This window comes from Python bivittatus, unplaced genomic scaffold (genome assembly GCF_059951505.1).
Source record: "Python bivittatus isolate LINGU-HERP-01145 unplaced genomic scaffold, Pbiv_v1 ctg000340_np1212, whole genome shotgun sequence".
Taxonomy (NCBI): Eukaryota; Metazoa; Chordata; class Lepidosauria; order Squamata; family Pythonidae; genus Python; species Python bivittatus.
This window is the reverse complement of record NW_028277056.1, coordinates 31,216,665-31,233,569: the sequence shown is the minus strand read 5'-3', so window position 1 is coordinate 31,233,569 and position 16,905 is coordinate 31,216,665. Positions and strand designations below refer to the sequence as shown.

Below are 16,905 nucleotides of genomic sequence, written 5' to 3'. Positions count from 1 at the left end.
GAAAGTAAACTATTTGGAACAAACTACTTGGAACAAACTACTGCAAAATAACTTTCTTAATTTCTCCAGTTCTTTCATGATTTCTCAATTTTTTGTCCCACAGAAATTATTCCATTCTCTCAAGATCTTATTACAACTATGCTACCTGTTGCCCCTGAAGAGACAAAGGAAACACCTGGTAATCATATATAATAAAAGTCATGCTTTTCTCTTAATTTTTTGCAGGAAAAGAAATTCCCAGGAAAATTGTATCATACCATTACAGATAATAACCAGTTGCTCTTTCCATATATTCAGCTGTCTTTGGCACAAAATATGCAATACATGTTGACTTTCACATAAAGCGAGTTTTAAAGCAGCAGCATCATTACAGTCTTAACCATTTCATGCACTAGAAAGCATGAATATATAAATTTAATTTCAGCACCATTTCTGTATGAGAATATGGCATATGTAACCCATTTGGAAGGGGGAAATGTTTGCCTATCTTAATGTACAAATGCACTTACTTGGATGGATGAATGAACATACTTTGTAGGTGTATTTTTAATAGATTTTAAAAAGGTCTCTCAAAATCATGAAGATTAAGCTAGATTGCTAAAACACAATACATACAGTATATGATTTAGGGATATCATTCAGGCAAATTGACTTTTGTAATTTTCAGGCAACAATTCTCTACCGGCAAGAAAACATTGCTTCTATTTCATTTCAAAAGCAATGAAATTGCCTCTGTAAAATAGACAGCTGCTATGAAAATTTCAAATAAAGTTCTGTTCTTAACATCCAATTCTCTCTAAAATGTAGTCATTTTGTAGCTTTTGTAGCTTTTGTAGTTTGTGTGACCAAGAACATGTTTTGTAGGCTGAAGCCAGCAAATTCAACATACAGAGAAGGAAAATGCATTGGATAATTACATGAAACACAAATTCATTATTAATTTGTAGTCTTTTTTTTTTTTTTTGGATATTCAACATGGTATGATATTACACTTTATATTAAGATAGCTTTTTAATTCCAGTGAGGTGGCAAAATACTGTAGTTGAACGACCTGGCAGGGGAAGTTATTTACACAAGCACTTTATCCCACCACTATCCTTACTTGTAATTCATCTAATGCAAGCTGGAGCCATGATTTTTGTTTCATCACCTTCACCACAACAGTTTTTTGGATATTTTTTTCTATTTCAGTTTCTTGATGTTATACAGTTAAATATGTTCCATCAAATTAAAAATAGGGAAGAGATGTGTTTTTGGGCAGGGGAAAGGAGAAGAAATGAAGGTGTGGGAGCATCTGCTCTGAAGGGGAGAGAGAGAGAGAGAGAGAAGATCAAGTCACCAGTGGTCTTACTGCATCATTAAACCTCACAATTTCTGTGGTTATCTCAGTGAAGGGAAACAGTCACAACTGACTGTACAGGAAGTACCTGTATATGCTCCTTTACAGATGCAGAAATTACCTGTACCTGTTCCTCTGCAGATGCAGAATAATAGATGGGGAATATTTTTATAAGTAATTATTGGTATTCAAAACCATGGGTTGCCAATACAGTATACATGGTCTATCAGTGTACTACAATTATATCAATGTGTTCCATGGTCACATTATGAATACAAAGGACACGGCCACAATGTCTCACACATGGAGGGGGCTCCCATTTCAGACCAATTATCTCAGCACAGAAAAAAATATCAGCTAGTGCAGACTTTAATTAATTATTAAATTTCAGTTAATTTAATAATTAATTCAGTTTATGGAGACATGAACTAGCCATGTGTGTTACAAATCAAATAAAAGAAAATTGCAGAAAGCAAACCAGAAATTTCAAGAGTTGAGTGTCATTTAAATAGGCCTTTTGAATTCTTGTAAATGTGTTATATGCAAGTTATTCTCCCATAATGAAAACACTAAGCAAAAGAATACTTGTTACTCAGAAATCTTTAAAGACAAAGATGATGATGATGACAAAATACTAAAATAATAATGTTATTATTATTAAATTAATAATAATAATAATGACATTGCCTTTCCTTTTCAAGCTTTTGCCCAGCTGGCTTTCATAACTGCTTTTACAAGCTTATAGACAGATGCATTCTTGCAAGGTATAATCCAGATTTAAACTCTTGTTTCACCTTCCCCAGTGGAATAGTTCATTCCTAATAAATCAAAACTATCCACGCCAAGAATGCTAGAGACCAAATCTGGTAACTGAGTCTTGTCTGTAATTCTATATGTTCATATTGTCAGCCAAATTTTTAGTTTCTGTATTTTTAGAGCAAGATAGCCAGAATTCCCTCTGCTTGTACCTGAGAGACTACAGAAAAAAATGTTTCCATCTCTTGTCTTCTGTGAAAACTATTATCTTGTGGCCAGATTTAGCAAAAATATCCCAACATAAGAAGAAAAACTTGTCAGGAAAATTAGCTTATATACTCAGATACTTTTTTTTCTTTTCTGTTTTTGAAAGGTAACTAGAAATCCACTGCAGCACACCTGAAATCACTGAAATAGCTGATAACAATAGTGCTAGATGAAAGCCTTCTGCTGTTATCTTGTTTTATATCAATACCAAATTTGTAGAGCTTTTCTTTGAGACAAGATACAAAGCTACTGTATCTCTATTTGCCTTGAAGATTATGTGTATACACACACACACACACAAATATTTTAGCCACATTTGCAGATATCCACACAGCTATCACGTCCAAAGTTCTACTTATTATGAACAATGATATTTACACCTTTGCAGTTAAAAACATAATCACACAACCAAATTTGCAGTAGCTTCAAAATGCTTCTTTATCAATCGTATTTCATGTTCAGAGTAACTAACATAAACCTCAATGGTTACTTTTGCGAATGACTTGCAGAGGGATCTGAATGAGGTTGTGTATGCATCTCCTAGTCCTGTTGGATCTCTTGGATTCCTATGATACTATTGACCACCAGAACTTAGATCAAAACTACTGAAAATAATGACTCACATCCTTATCATCTCCCAGTTACGCTATTGCAATTTGCTTGAAAATGACCCAGAATCTACAGCAGGCACAGAATGCAGCTGCCCTTGCTGATTTATGTTGCCTGCAGGAGCTGTTGCCAGTAGGCTTCTGGATCATTTCAAGATGCTGGTTTACTACTTTTAAATTCCTTTATGATTTGGTCTTCATTACTCTCATGACCACTTACTTCAGATGGATTCTACTCACCCAAAATATGCTAGCTCAGAGGGAGCTCTGTGAGTTCCCACTGCCAGAGAGGCTATTGGGTGAACAAAGACCACTAGGGGTAAAACATTCCTTAATAAAATTAATATGCAATTTATTCTCTCATGAGCATCAAAAATAACATGTCATTTTGTATTGCAACACACCATTGCTTAATATTTTGTAGGCTTTTCCATACATGTTTTTGTTTTGTTACTGTCAGATTTTAACATTGGTAAGCAATATCTTGATTTCTATCTTTCCTACCCAATATATTGTTTCTCAGAGCTTGATCATTTCTCCTTATCACTGATTATATATCATTGCCCTATTTCAAGTCTTTTTAATCAGCTACCAGAAATACATGGAATCATTACTGTTTTTATCTAATGATTTTAAGGAATGTACTCTCATTTGAATAATACATGAGACTATGTTTCCTAAAGTATATAAATTCCACTCCTTTTTTCCAGATCCAAAACAAACACGACTTCTTCCTTCGAAACCCAAACCGTCTGGCAAACAAGAAAAATCCCAGACTAAACCTGGTAATTGCATTGTGATAACATTCAATGTAGATGGGATTTTAGCGGTTTTTTAAACTGCTATTAGTACTTTGAAATCTAACTGATGCAATATCTGGAAGTATGCTGACATCAAGTTCTTTCAGTTAAATACATAATGGTTCATAACAGAGCTACACCAAAAGCAAGATTTTTTAAAAAAATGGCCAATATGTCCAATTGTGCCATATGTTAAGCATTATTGCATATGCCACTTGCCAGTGAATATTTTCTTGTACAATATATCACTCTACTATCTATGGTAATATTAGATTCCAGTGTCAAATTATAATACATTATATGAAGTAGGTGTTTCTCTCTCTCTCTTCTAAATATGATACATGGCTTCATGAAAAGCTCACTGAGGAAGGTTTGGCCTCTCTATTTCTTGGCCAATGGGAAGTAGTAATAGCTTGCAAAGAATTAAACGACACAGCATACTTCCAGCAGGATAACTGTCAAAAGCCATTGGAAGGCTGATTGAATCTTTTCCTCTTGACTGATTTTTCTTCATAAAATAAAAGAAAGAATAGTGAGAAAACATATGATACATAGCTGCAAATTTAAGGTGGACCCCCATAATATTTTGAGGCTTTGTTCACTTTGTGGCCAGTTATAGCAATGCAAAGAGTTGTCCACAAAATGAAGCCTTGTCCTGACTCTCTTTGCTATTGTATGTGTTTTGTTGCTATGAGGCGTTTTGCTGTCAGGAACAGAGGTGTCTAAATCTCTGAAAATGGCCTGGGAATCAGACAAAATGGCCTGGGAATCAACATCAGAGATCAGGGTGTAGAACTGAAGGAAGGCTGAAAATAACTAAAAAGTTCTCTTCAAATGAAAGAAGATACCAAGACAAGAAAAGGGTCACTTGGAAGCATGCACAAAGGATTATGTTTTCTAATTTATGATTTGCCAATTGTCTCTTATTATTTAATATGGTCACCAGGTCATAATGGAAGGAGAAGAAAATGATGTGGGAGAAAATGAATAGAATCTTCCTATTCCTCTCATACTTACTCTTCTCAAGTCATGTGGCAGGCTGTCAGGACTCTTTGTATACTATCTCTATAAAGATAACTGTTTAGCAATCCAAGGAGTATTATGACTATCTGCCTCTTAAAAACCAAAGAGGGCAGATTTTCTATGACACCACTCCCATCAGGCCTAATCAATATGGCTGATGGTCAGGGTTTATTAGAGTTAGAGGTGAACAACATCTAGAGAATCAGAGACTGCTTGATGGCAAAGAGACAAACAATTGCACCTACTGTACCCAAAGCCTGGGACTTTCTGGATTAGCAGCAGGAACTTGAGTTCCTGTGCTTTCAGCTGCAAGAATTCCCATAAGGGATATCTGAATGTAATCTGTCCTTTTAACTTTGGACTGGCGTATTACTAACAGAGATGGAGAGGAGTGGTTACCCCTCACATCTGCATTTATTTTGCAGTCTGAAAGATATTATTTAGGCAATCATTGGGATTAACAGTTATTGATATATTTTTGTTTGTTTGCTTTTGGGTTTTAGCTATTTATTTGTTTGTTTGTTTGTTTGGATTTCTCTCCTACCTTATCCAAACTTCTAAAATGAAGTCAGAGCAAAACAACATTGGCAATATAAAGGATACAAATCTTTAAAAAGGATAAGGATGGGAACTTGGTCAAATGCTGTATCTTATGGTGGCATACGTTTTGTGGTGGGATATAGCCAAAATCACATTGAAAATTAAATAAATGAAAACAGACCAGACCACCCTTATTGAGACATAAAAATTTGAGTTAGTAGTCTTCACCTGGTGCTAAACAAAAATTAAATCTGGTTTCCACAAGGGCATTCCACAATTTCCATAAGCTGTTCTTTGAACAGAAGAAAAGGATACCAGGAATACATTCAATTGTGATTATTAATAAAATATGCAGGTGGAAGTATGCTAGGATTTTTTTTTCTTGCAATAATCTTGCTTGTTATTCCATTTCCAAATCTGACTCAGAGAATTATGCCTAATCGTGACTGTCACACTTCTTTTGTTCCCTATATCCCAACTGCAGCATATCCAGAATCAATTCAGCTTCTCAATCATGTTTCCAATTGTTCCAAGATATTGTGGGAGATTTCCTTGAAGTTGACTGGAATGAACATTTATCCACTTAAATTTCATAGAGGCTAATGAATCAGCGTGTTCATGTGCATGTGTGTGTGTGAATGTACTACATAGATCTTCCACCTCATATACAAACTGTACAGAATGCTACCTCAAACAAACTTCTGTATCAGAGCTTATTAATTCTGAATCTGCTGGTCTCAAAGATTTAAACTTCTAGAACACAAGTCTCTTGTCCATGCTGAATCCTAGGCACGTCAACTGTAACATTGCTTTGACAGTCTTGTACTTTCTGTTTTGAATGCCATAATACTCCACTTAAAAACAATACTGGGTACAGTTAACAAGTTCAATTATTTTGTTTTAGCTTCATCTAAACCCCACAGCACAGTAACAGCCACCAAAACTCCACGTTTGAAAACTGGTAATTGAAATTAATTTAGTAGTTTTGATTGTGTATTAAGCAACATTATAGTGATGATACATATATTTTCTTCTCCAGCTACTTTTTAATCTTATTATTTTAGCTGGTGTAGTTTTTTCTTCTTTGTTGTTTGTCCATTTTATCGACTGACATCAATAGCCCTCAAAATAGAAAACCTAGAATACTAAGATCAATACAGTACCGTAATTTAGCTGATCAATTTACTGTCTTGAATTAAAAGCATAAATCTGTCTGATCCTTGAAATACTGAACCATACTTTGGATTGTTCCATTATGTTCCTACCCCAAGATCCTGGGGGATAGCATGATGTGCGAATGCAGCCACATTCTCAGCAATCCTTAAAACTACCTTGTAGAGAAAGTCAGTAGTATTATACCTCTATTGTACAAGCAGAAATAGAAAAATAATTTCTTTGTTTGGTTTACAAGTTTATCATGGAAAGAAGTATTTACCTAAAAGCTTCTACCTTAATTTCATATGTGTTACCTTACAATAACACTGTTTATGCAATTTATGCAAACATAATAATACTGGTCTTTTTCTGGGCTAGATGTATGATGTCTACTGAAATTCTTTACTTTCAAAATTTATGATTTTTTTTATATGTCTAATGTTTGGAGAATTGTTGTTTTTCAAAGCATGTTGCCTTGTTTATATGCATGTTTTGTAAAATGTATGATCCTTTAATATAAATGTTAGCTAACGCTAAAAACTAGCAGACTATTAGTGCCCATTTTTCCTGAATTTGGGGTGCTTGGATCCTTTATCATGTTGTATATTTTCTTTTCGGTACATCATGATCCTAAAAATGAAATTAGATTTGTTTTCTTTCTAACAGCATCACCCAAAGTATACCTCACTACTGAAAAACCCAAGAAAACTGGTAAGTCCTAGGCCAAATCTAGTAATATATTTTTCCTATAAAATACCCTAATTAATAGTTTTTTAATATTTTTATCTTGGTTGGTGAATTGACATAGATTTTTTAACTTTCAGTTAGCTAAGGGAGATTCTTAACTATGGCATGTACTAAAGGAGTTGTGCCATACTTGTTTCCTTAAAGGAACTTCAATATCCTTTTCAATAGTTTTTTTCCCCCAGTGCTAATTTTCACGGGAACAAGGACAGCTCTTCATATAGGTGTAGACAACCTGCAGCCCCAGGACAGTATGCAGCCATGCCTTTTTGTACTCAAAGAACCCCTTTGGCCAAAATTGCTGAACACTACTAGGATTACCATACTGAAATTGGAAGCAGATAAAAGTTGGGCCAAAATCCTTAAGGCACATACAGTATCACAATTAATCTGCACAGTTAAAACACAAAGCCACCACAAATCTCCAGAAAAAAATTCCAGCTTCAACCACATATGTAATATGGTCCTGTTCATTTTTTGACTTTCAATCTCTTCAAAAACATTCAGTGTGATTCTTGCCTACTAAACAGTTGCCCATATTTGCTTTAGTATGTAATACTACAGTCTTTTCCAAAAGCCTCTCCAAATTGCATATTTTCCTCTGCATTAGTGTAGCTGACTTCTATCAAAACTCTGCATCTCAGTCAGTGTTCTGCTGATGCAGATCACAGAGTTAAGTTTGTAACTCAGCACATTACCTCTTTTATTAACTGGACCTGCCTGAAATGCAACTTTTAGAGAGACAATCTGGTGTAGAAGTTAAAAGCAATGAGCTGGGAATGGGGAGAACCTGAGTCTAGTCCTTCCTTATCACAAAAGCCGGCTGGTTTACCCTAGACAGTCACTTTCTCTCAGCCCTAGACAGAGAAGTAGAAAAACATACTGGCTTCCAAAAACGTTGCCAGGAAAACCACTTGAACCTGTCCATGTACTCAAGATTGACTCAAAGGACCCTAACATCAATAACAATAACAGTGCAGCTTTACAGCAAAATGTAGTCTAGATGGTTGTTTGATCTCTTTGCAAAGAGAAGCAGACTTTACTGCTGCTGCTTCCTGAAATATCCCCTCCAGTCCCTCATCCCAAATGTCAAGGCACATTGTCTGCAGAAAGACAGAGAAGTAGTCCTGGGGAGGAAAGGGAAACTCTCCAGAGGGAATCTAACAAGTGTCAGTTCATAAACCCACCTTTTAATTTTAAAAAAGTCAGTACAAGGCTGTAAAGTAACTGTAGCAAAAATAAATATATCATTGTCTCCAGTTGATTTCTAATAACCTTGACATTCCTTTTTTCAGTTGTCCATAGAACAACATCAGCACCTGCTAGAACAAGAACACCAGGGGGACTATCCTGGAGTAAAATCCCAAGAGGTAACACTTAAATATTATTCCTCATATTGTTGAAATGTTTAGTGGTGGCATCTTTATTTCATTCCAGATATGCTTAATGATATACCTGCGTGGTCCTTTGCTTATCTTTCTAGACAGATAAATAGAAAACAATAATATAATTATGAAATAATGAGTCTGCAGTTCTACAGCCAAATGCCAGGAAATGAGGCCCTATTCAGTAGACCTGTATTTGATTACACTGTTAGTGCTTATTTGATATTAAGAAAGTAGTGATAGCTGCAAGGAAAGAAATAGATGTAATTTGAATCATAATTAACCCTGTAAGATTCTTATTATAATTATTGAGGTATAAACATATCCTAACTTTTGGATGTGCCATAATCATTTCCATATAAGTTTTGGAATGGAGGGCAAGAGAGTATCTAGTGCTTCTGACAATTTAATTATAGTCTGAAAAGTGGAATGCCACTAGAGATATAGAGAGAATATAAGTGATTTGCTTACTCACTGAAAATATTTGTAATACCCAGTAAAACAAATTGAGTTAAGGAAGACAAATTATTTGGATTTTAAAACTTTTTCCAAATTATATAGGTTAAATTATTCAAGGTTCTGAAATATAATAACTGTTTCTGTTTAACACTAGACTTTGCTAAGCCTTTCATTAATAATCCATTCCTTAATAATCCTTAAGATCAAAATAAATTTTATAGTTAATAAAATTAAGAGGCAACAAATCTTGTGCCATTGTATAGAACAATTAATAATTTATATTTTATATAAAATAAAGCCAGTTTGGTATAGAGGCTAAGGTATCAGGCTAGAACCCAGGAGACTATGAGTTCCAGTCCCACCTGAGGCACAAAGCCAGCTGGGTGACCCTGGACCAGTCAGTCTCTCTCAGCCCTAGGAAGGAGGCAATGGCAAACCACTTCTGAAAGCTCGCCAAGAAAACTGCAGGGACTTTTCCAGGCAGTCACCAGAAATCAATGCTGACTTGAAGGAACCAAATAAATAAATAAATAAATACTAGAATATTTTTCATTTTTATCTCAAACCCTCCTCTAAAAAATGAAAAAATACAAAATAAGCTGAAAAAAAAATTAAAAGGTCATCAGATATTTCTTCTGGTATAAGCATATAGTTAAGTGTTAACTTAACCCCCCACCACCACTTCTCCAAGACTTGCAGATTGTTTCATTAATTTCAAATAAAATTAAAATTTTAATTTGACTTTTCACCTCTTTTTCAACCCTTAAAAGAAAGCTAGCATGATATCATACTTAGTTTATTGATCAAAAAGATAAAATTGTGTAATCTTCAGGTATAGCATCCTTAACTATATTTAAAATATAAATGTGAGAAATAAACATTGGACTACCTATTATTTAATGATCATACATTTCTCTATTTTTGTGATTATTTTGCCTGCTGCTGTGGATGATTCAGATATATTCCCCTCCATTAGCATATCTTCTATAAAAATATATCCCTAGAGGAATATCCAGGCCCTTTTCTCCTAAGTGGTATAGCTATTACTTGAGAAATTTACCTTTCTGGCATTAGTCTAACATTTGCTCTTGTTGAAAAATGCATCCTTGACTAATGAACAGAGCCAGTTCCAAATTAATGGAGACTTGGGCAAAGTGTCTTTGGGCATGGACTTTCATCTGTCAAAGCAGTCTAATTATTTAACTGGCTATAATGTCCATACTTCAAGCAGCAGTAGATGGTTTGGATGGATATTTTAACTTTCCAAATATCCATGAGCAAATAAAACTTGTCAGAAAAATAAACTAAAGGAGGCTTCAGGCAGCACCAACAGTGGGCTCTGCCAGGGATCTCAGACTTTGAGAATTGGGCAAAGATGCCAGCTGTTGATCCATCTATGCCAATGAAAGCTTGTATGTGTAAAATTTTCCACTTTAGATCATTTTTCAATTGTCAGACTAGACATCTCCAACTTTTTTGCCCTGGTGGTTCATTTGGAATTTAAAAACATGCTGTTAACTGTCTTGCAAAATGGTTGATGTTGAGGCTTCACAGAACAGTTGCCCCAGGAACCATAACCATCTACAAAGTTGAAGAATGTTTGAAGTAGATGAACACAGTTCCAGACAATGGGAACAATAGGTGGAAGTCCCCGCCATTTTTATTTTTAAAAAAAGCTTATGAGACTTGCTTATTTATTTATTTATTTATTTATTTATTTATTTATTTATATTTATTGGCCACTCAACTCCAGTGGACTCTGGGTGGTGCACAAAACTAAAAAAGATATAAAAACAGCTAAAAATATTAAATCAATAGGCTGCCCAGACTAAAATGCCCTAATAACAAAATCCACAAAACAACACAGGGGCCATTAAACAAATAAACATCAACCCCAGGCCTGGGACCAAAGCCAGATTTTCAAAGCTTTCCGGAACCCTAGGAGAGACGGTGCCATCCTTATCTCTGGGGGGATGCTGTTCCAGAGAGTGAGGCTGCAACAGACAAGGCAGGCTTCCTAGGTCCCACAAGATGGCAATGTTTAATGGAAAGGACTTGGAGTGCACCCACTCTGCGGGAATGTTCTAGGTGGGCAGGAATGATTAGAGACAAGTGGTCTCTGAGGTATCCAGGCCCTATGCTATACAGACTTAATAGGTAATAACCAGCACTTTGAATTGCACTCAGAAACCAACTGGCAATCAATGCAGCTTGTGTAGCAGCTATGACACATGGGCACACTGAGAGGTGCACATTATTGCTTGTGCCACTGTATTTTGAACCAGCTGTAGCTTCCGGGTGGTCTTCAAGGGCAACTCCATGTACAGTGCATTGCAGTAATCCAATTGGGAGGAGACCAGGGCATGCATGACTGTTTGAAGGGCCCTAGATTAATTTGAGGCTCATACATACTTTCAGAAATAAGGTCATGCTGGAAGCCAGCATCTTACTTTGCATTTTTTGTAATTAATTTTTTTTTTTTTAAATGATCAGGTATGGATGAGAACCTGATGGGTGCCAACAGAGGCATCTGTGAGCACATTAGCACCCCATATTTGGAATTCCAGGGTTATGCTAAATTATTCAACATGAAGCCAATTAATCCAAAGAAAGATTAATTAAAATATTTCCAAGCCATATCAGCTGAATAAGTGAAACACAACAAAAGAAGCAATCATTGCATGACTGCTCATTTCAAGAACTGTATAAACAGTTTTGAAAAGTATATAAATATTAGGAGATGGTTGTTTCCTACACTGCCAGTTATGTCATACAATGCTGAAGTAGGACAGATGTTGTATGGCTCTTAAGTATGTATGCATACAAATTTCCATTTGGTAAAAGTTGTTCAATCTATCTTCCTGAGAGCCATTTGTTATTCATTCTATGCTCCTAAAACACACATGTTCCTTCATGTGGAGACAAATATAGTCTTCATCCTGCAAGATACATCTTATGTACATGGTGTATGAAAGAGCTTTTCTTAGGTTGTTTCACTACCTTACCCTTAGCTCTTTTGAAAGGAAAGTATGGTAATGTCCCCAAAGCTGAATGCATCTGCTCTTGTGGAATCAGTGAAATTGAGGCAGTGCCACATGTGTTATTGTGCTGCCTCTTTTACTCTGATCTTTGCATGGACTAGTAACTTCTCTCCAAAATAAGTAGGATGGAGAGAATCCTCATCCTATTTTTAGACCAGTATTCCATGATTGCAAAGAAAGTTGCCAGATGTTTTCTGTCACCATGGTGATACTGTATGTTACAATTATTGGAAATGGTATAGGTTCAGCTGCAGTAAAATGGCATGTTTATGGATAATTCTCTAGGATTTTCCTTGATTGTTTTTCTATTGATTTTGTGAGAGTTTTAAAATGTTTAACATGTATGATTCTTTTTTCTCATTTTCTTTTATTTTCTATTTTGTTTCTGGAATTCTTATAACTGATTGAAATACATTATAACTGACTGCTAAAGTAAGTGAGAGAAGGAAATCTCCATTTTCCAAAAATTAACTCGAAAGTTGCATAGCATTTCCCCACCGTTCCCTTCACAGTCTTCATTTGTGCTCTGCTACATGTACTGACCCTATTTAATTTGTGGACTTATGAGGATTAATCAGGAGATCAGTAGAGACATGTTCTTCATATAGCTTGTTTTTATTAAATAATTGATTCACAATGTTTGATGCTTGAGTAAAATTTTGTCTTTAAGTGGCCTGACTACTCTACCTATGAGCCTCAAATTAAAACTACAGGAATATTGAATTGAATCAAAAACAGAGTAGGAGTACAGCAGTTGTATGATGTATGCATAAGAAAAGCCATGATGAATAGGCCAATTCAGTGTAGCTTTCTATTCTCATATTGGCCTATATGAGGCCTATAAGAATCCAGCACTTAAGATACAAGTAGAATAGTACTCACTTTCTCATATTCCACATAACTGGTATCAAAAAACACTTTGCCTCTGATTAGAGAGATAATATATGGCTGTTGTGACTAATAGCCGCTGATACATTTATCTTTATGTTTAATTCTAAGGTGATAAATTAACAAATGAAGGTGTTGCCAAGCCTCTCAGTACAAGCTCTAGTACTAAGTCCAGAATACCACTGGATTCCTCAGTTACAAGAAAAAAACCAGGTAAAGTGTATTCACCATGCATTATCTTGCTGAATCTTCCCATGGGTAAAAAGGATGAGTAGCAATCTCTTGATTTAGCTGCCTTGCTTTTGGCTACCTTGGTTTGAAAACCAAGCTGCTGATTTAGCTCTGATAGAGGGAAGAATGTGTTTAGGACTGATAGTGTCAACCTTCAGGGTCTCCACATTCCAGACCATATGTCCTAGTCATTCAGGTCTACAGAGATTTATAGCAACCACCACTATAAAACTGACCAGAGAATCCACAATAGAGTTACAAATATCTGTGCTTTCAGATCACTAGTTCCAGCCAAACAGAATACGAGAACTGGAGAGTACTCTGCTACATGCATGATACCAGATACCAACTGAGACAGGTCCATGGTTGTTCATGTCAAACATAAAATCTTAAGCCACTCCTAACTGAATAATCTCAGAGAGGACCCTGAAGCCCAAGTAGTCCTTCAGGGTAGTATATTTCTCCAACAGACATCTCCTTAGGCAGTTTGTGAAGAGACACTGTTGTTCAGAGGAGTGAATGGTGTACTGTGACAACCATCCAAATGTAGGAAAAACCCTTAAATTGGCAGATCAGACAGAGCTTCTAATCAGCAGGATGGAATTTTATAGACTGCAGCCTCACTACCTTCCTGTCCTAACCTTATACATTACAGAATAACTCAGCGGGAAGACCTGGGAGAGATTAATTTCATCTCCCTCTTTCCAGCCAGGTATCTATAATACATGCCAGGGCAGCACCTTCATTTTGTATACCAGATGTTCTACCAAAAAATGTCCTGGCATTAAAAAGCAAGAATTTTAGGCTGACCATGTTTACTGTCACTGATTTCCTTGGTGCCATCCAAGAGCTTTCTCTGCAATACCCAGGTTGTTTCCTACCACTATATCTCTTAATCACTTACTACATTAATACTTATTTTCAGGCCATATTCCATTCTCTGCTCTTTATCTGATAAATCTCATAATGCCAAGTCAGAATTAATAAAATAAATAAAACAAAGCAAAAACTTTTTTCTCTCCATTCCTTGATTCTTTCCCAATATTTATACCTGAACAAATTAGCCCATCCAATAACCACCCTTAAGGGCTCCCATAGTATTCCTGTCACCCTCAGGAATAATGGAATCTCTGCAAAATGGCTTCAACTGGGCAAAACATCAGGAGTCCTGGTCTTTCAAAGTTGGCAGGGCATTTGCCACCTTCCCAGCCTTTCTCCAGATGGTTACTAGTTTTTACTTTAGTGCTAAATTTCTGGTCTCTCTAGCTACAGCAGATAGTTACATCAGAGGACCGGATTTTAAGGAGCATAGACATTACAGAAGGAAAGGGGAGGCAGGAAAATTGCTTATAGTGTTTACTGTCCATACCATTTTAATTTAACACAAAATCAGTAGCCCAATTCTAAACTTGCTTGGAAATAAGCCCCGTTGACACTTTGCAGTACAGGTAGTCCTTGACTTATGACCATTCATTTAGTGGCCATTCAAAGTTACAATGGCGCTTTAAAAAGTGACTTACGACCAGTCCTCGCACTTATGATCATCACAGTGTCACGTGATCAAAATTCAGGCACTTGGCAACCGGCATGTATTTACGACAGTTGCAGCATCTTGGGATCACATGATCGCCATTTGTGACCTTCCCAGCTGGCTTCCGACAAGCAAAATCAATGGGGAACCATGTGATTCACTTAACGACCATGTGATTTGCTTAATGACCACTGCAAAAAATGTCATAAAATCAGGTGCAGTTATGTGATGCCTCACTTAATGACTGCACCGCTTAATTATGAATTTTCCGGTCCCTACTGTGATCATAAGTCGAGGACTACCTGTCAGTATGCATAAATTAATGTTTTCTTGATTATTTATTCAGTTGGATGATTAATTGCTTTTTGGGATATAGGTAGAATGCTGGTGAAAAGAATTTATATATTATATGAATTTTCAATTATTTCAATAAATGCTATTTAATGCTTCTTCAGTATTTGTCTTTACTGATCTTTAATTCATATAATACAGTCTTGCTAAAGCTATGCATGAGCTTGCTATACTAACTTTTGGAAAACTTGTTGTTGTTTAGTCATTAAGTCGTGTCCGACTCTTCATGACCCCATGAACCATATTGCGCCAGGCCTTCCTGTCCTTCACTGCCTCCCTGAGTTTGCTCAGTTTCATGCTCATTGCTTCAGTGATGCTATCTAACCATCTCATCCTCTGCCGTCCTCTTCTCCTTTTTTGGAAAACTGCTCCTACTGAATTAAAGCTTGGAAGGAATGCATGAAAGCAATGGCTTTAAAAATTAAAAAAGGATTTTATCCTTATTAACGACAAAGGGATTAATTTATATTTGCTTAATGACCACTGCAAAGAATGTCATAAAATCAGGTGCAGTCATATAAACAGACTTATTACTGCAGTTACAATATACAGCTAGTGTTTATAAATTAAAAATTAAAGCATAATTCTACTAGACTTTAAACAAACAATGAGAATATTTGTGCACATAGGAAGATCTGAAGCATCTGGCTAACTAGATATGAAGTATTTTATGCAGCTATTCAATTTCATCTCAGTTCATCTCAAACCATACTCCTTACCTCAAGGAGGTCAGACTAGCTGGAGAAGGAACTTGGGGAGAGCCTTCCTCCCTCATTTCCCTCATTTGCCACTGCATGAATGCACTGAACACCTTTTAAGAAAAGACCTACACTGAGCGGTTTGCTAGGTAATTTTTTTTCTCCTGTGCAGTTCCCCTGACTAACACTACTACCATTGCACTATTGCCCCAATCCATAGATATCTGCAGCATAAGCAGTGGTCATATTTCCAGAGAAAATGGGCATTGTGTTTCACCTTGACTTAACTTCCTCCATGATGACAGCCTGTTCTGTTACCTAGTAATATAGTACAGCCAAAGTCTGTAAATATTATTAACTGAACAAGAAGCATACATTCTAGCAAATTTGTTTAGCTGCCTTGCTGCATTCTTGTTTAGTCTTATGCCAGATGCATGCACATTTTCATGCAAGAAATTTAATGCTTCAAAATAACACCTTTCAGCTCTTTCCTGTCTATGTTTTATGTTCTTTTGCAGCTTTTTTCACTGAAGCTTATGCCTTAAAAATTTGCTTGAGAAGTGTAGCTATTAGCCGTTTTTCTTTTTCTGATTGCACAGTATGTGGTTCCTCCATTAACAGTGGTGTCTTGTAACATTATACAGTAGCTACACTACCTGGTTCTCCACGACCTCCCTTAGCTCCTACCTGGCCTACATCAATACGAAGAAGACTTTTGCCACCCAACACTGTGACTGGTAAACCTAGCAGTTCAGGTATGTCAGCCTCATAAGCAACAGAGTTTTTTCTTAAGTTTATTGTCATAATGCACAGGGCTCTCTTTATATATGCTCAAGGAGTACTTATATTCAGTGTAACTAGAAAACAAGCATTATACTTTTTATTTTTGGATTAAATGCAATTGATATTCATGTGATCAGTCATCCAAACATTCATTTGAACTATGACAATCTTTTGCAAACATCCTATAGTGCTCCCAGGCAAAATATTTATTGTTCCTGTGTTATTCATGGGATTGATGAACAGTGAAGAAATCATTATCTGCCATGTATAATTCTCCTATTTCCTCCCCCCAACACACACACACAG

At 36.0% G+C, this 16,905-nt stretch overlaps 1 protein-coding gene across 4 annotated transcripts in view; it reads left to right on the top strand.

The window, feature by feature from the left end:
* The window catches only part of ABI3BP (ABI family member 3 binding protein), a 199,234-nt gene that overhangs the window by 149,142 nt on the left and 33,187 nt on the right, over positions 1-16,905 (top strand). For all 4 annotated transcript variants that reach the window (XM_088140806.1, XM_088140805.1, XM_088140804.1 and 1 more), the window contains 7 exons: positions 104-178; positions 3,681-3,755; positions 6,238-6,294; positions 7,155-7,199; positions 8,528-8,602; positions 13,117-13,218; positions 16,461-16,571. In XM_088140806.1, the coding sequence (XP_087996932.1) occupies positions 104-178; positions 3,681-3,755; positions 6,238-6,294; positions 7,155-7,199; positions 8,528-8,602; positions 13,117-13,218; positions 16,461-16,571 (540 nt within the window). The remainder of the gene's footprint in view (positions 1-103; positions 179-3,680; positions 3,756-6,237; positions 6,295-7,154; positions 7,200-8,527; positions 8,603-13,116; positions 13,219-16,460; positions 16,572-16,905) is intronic.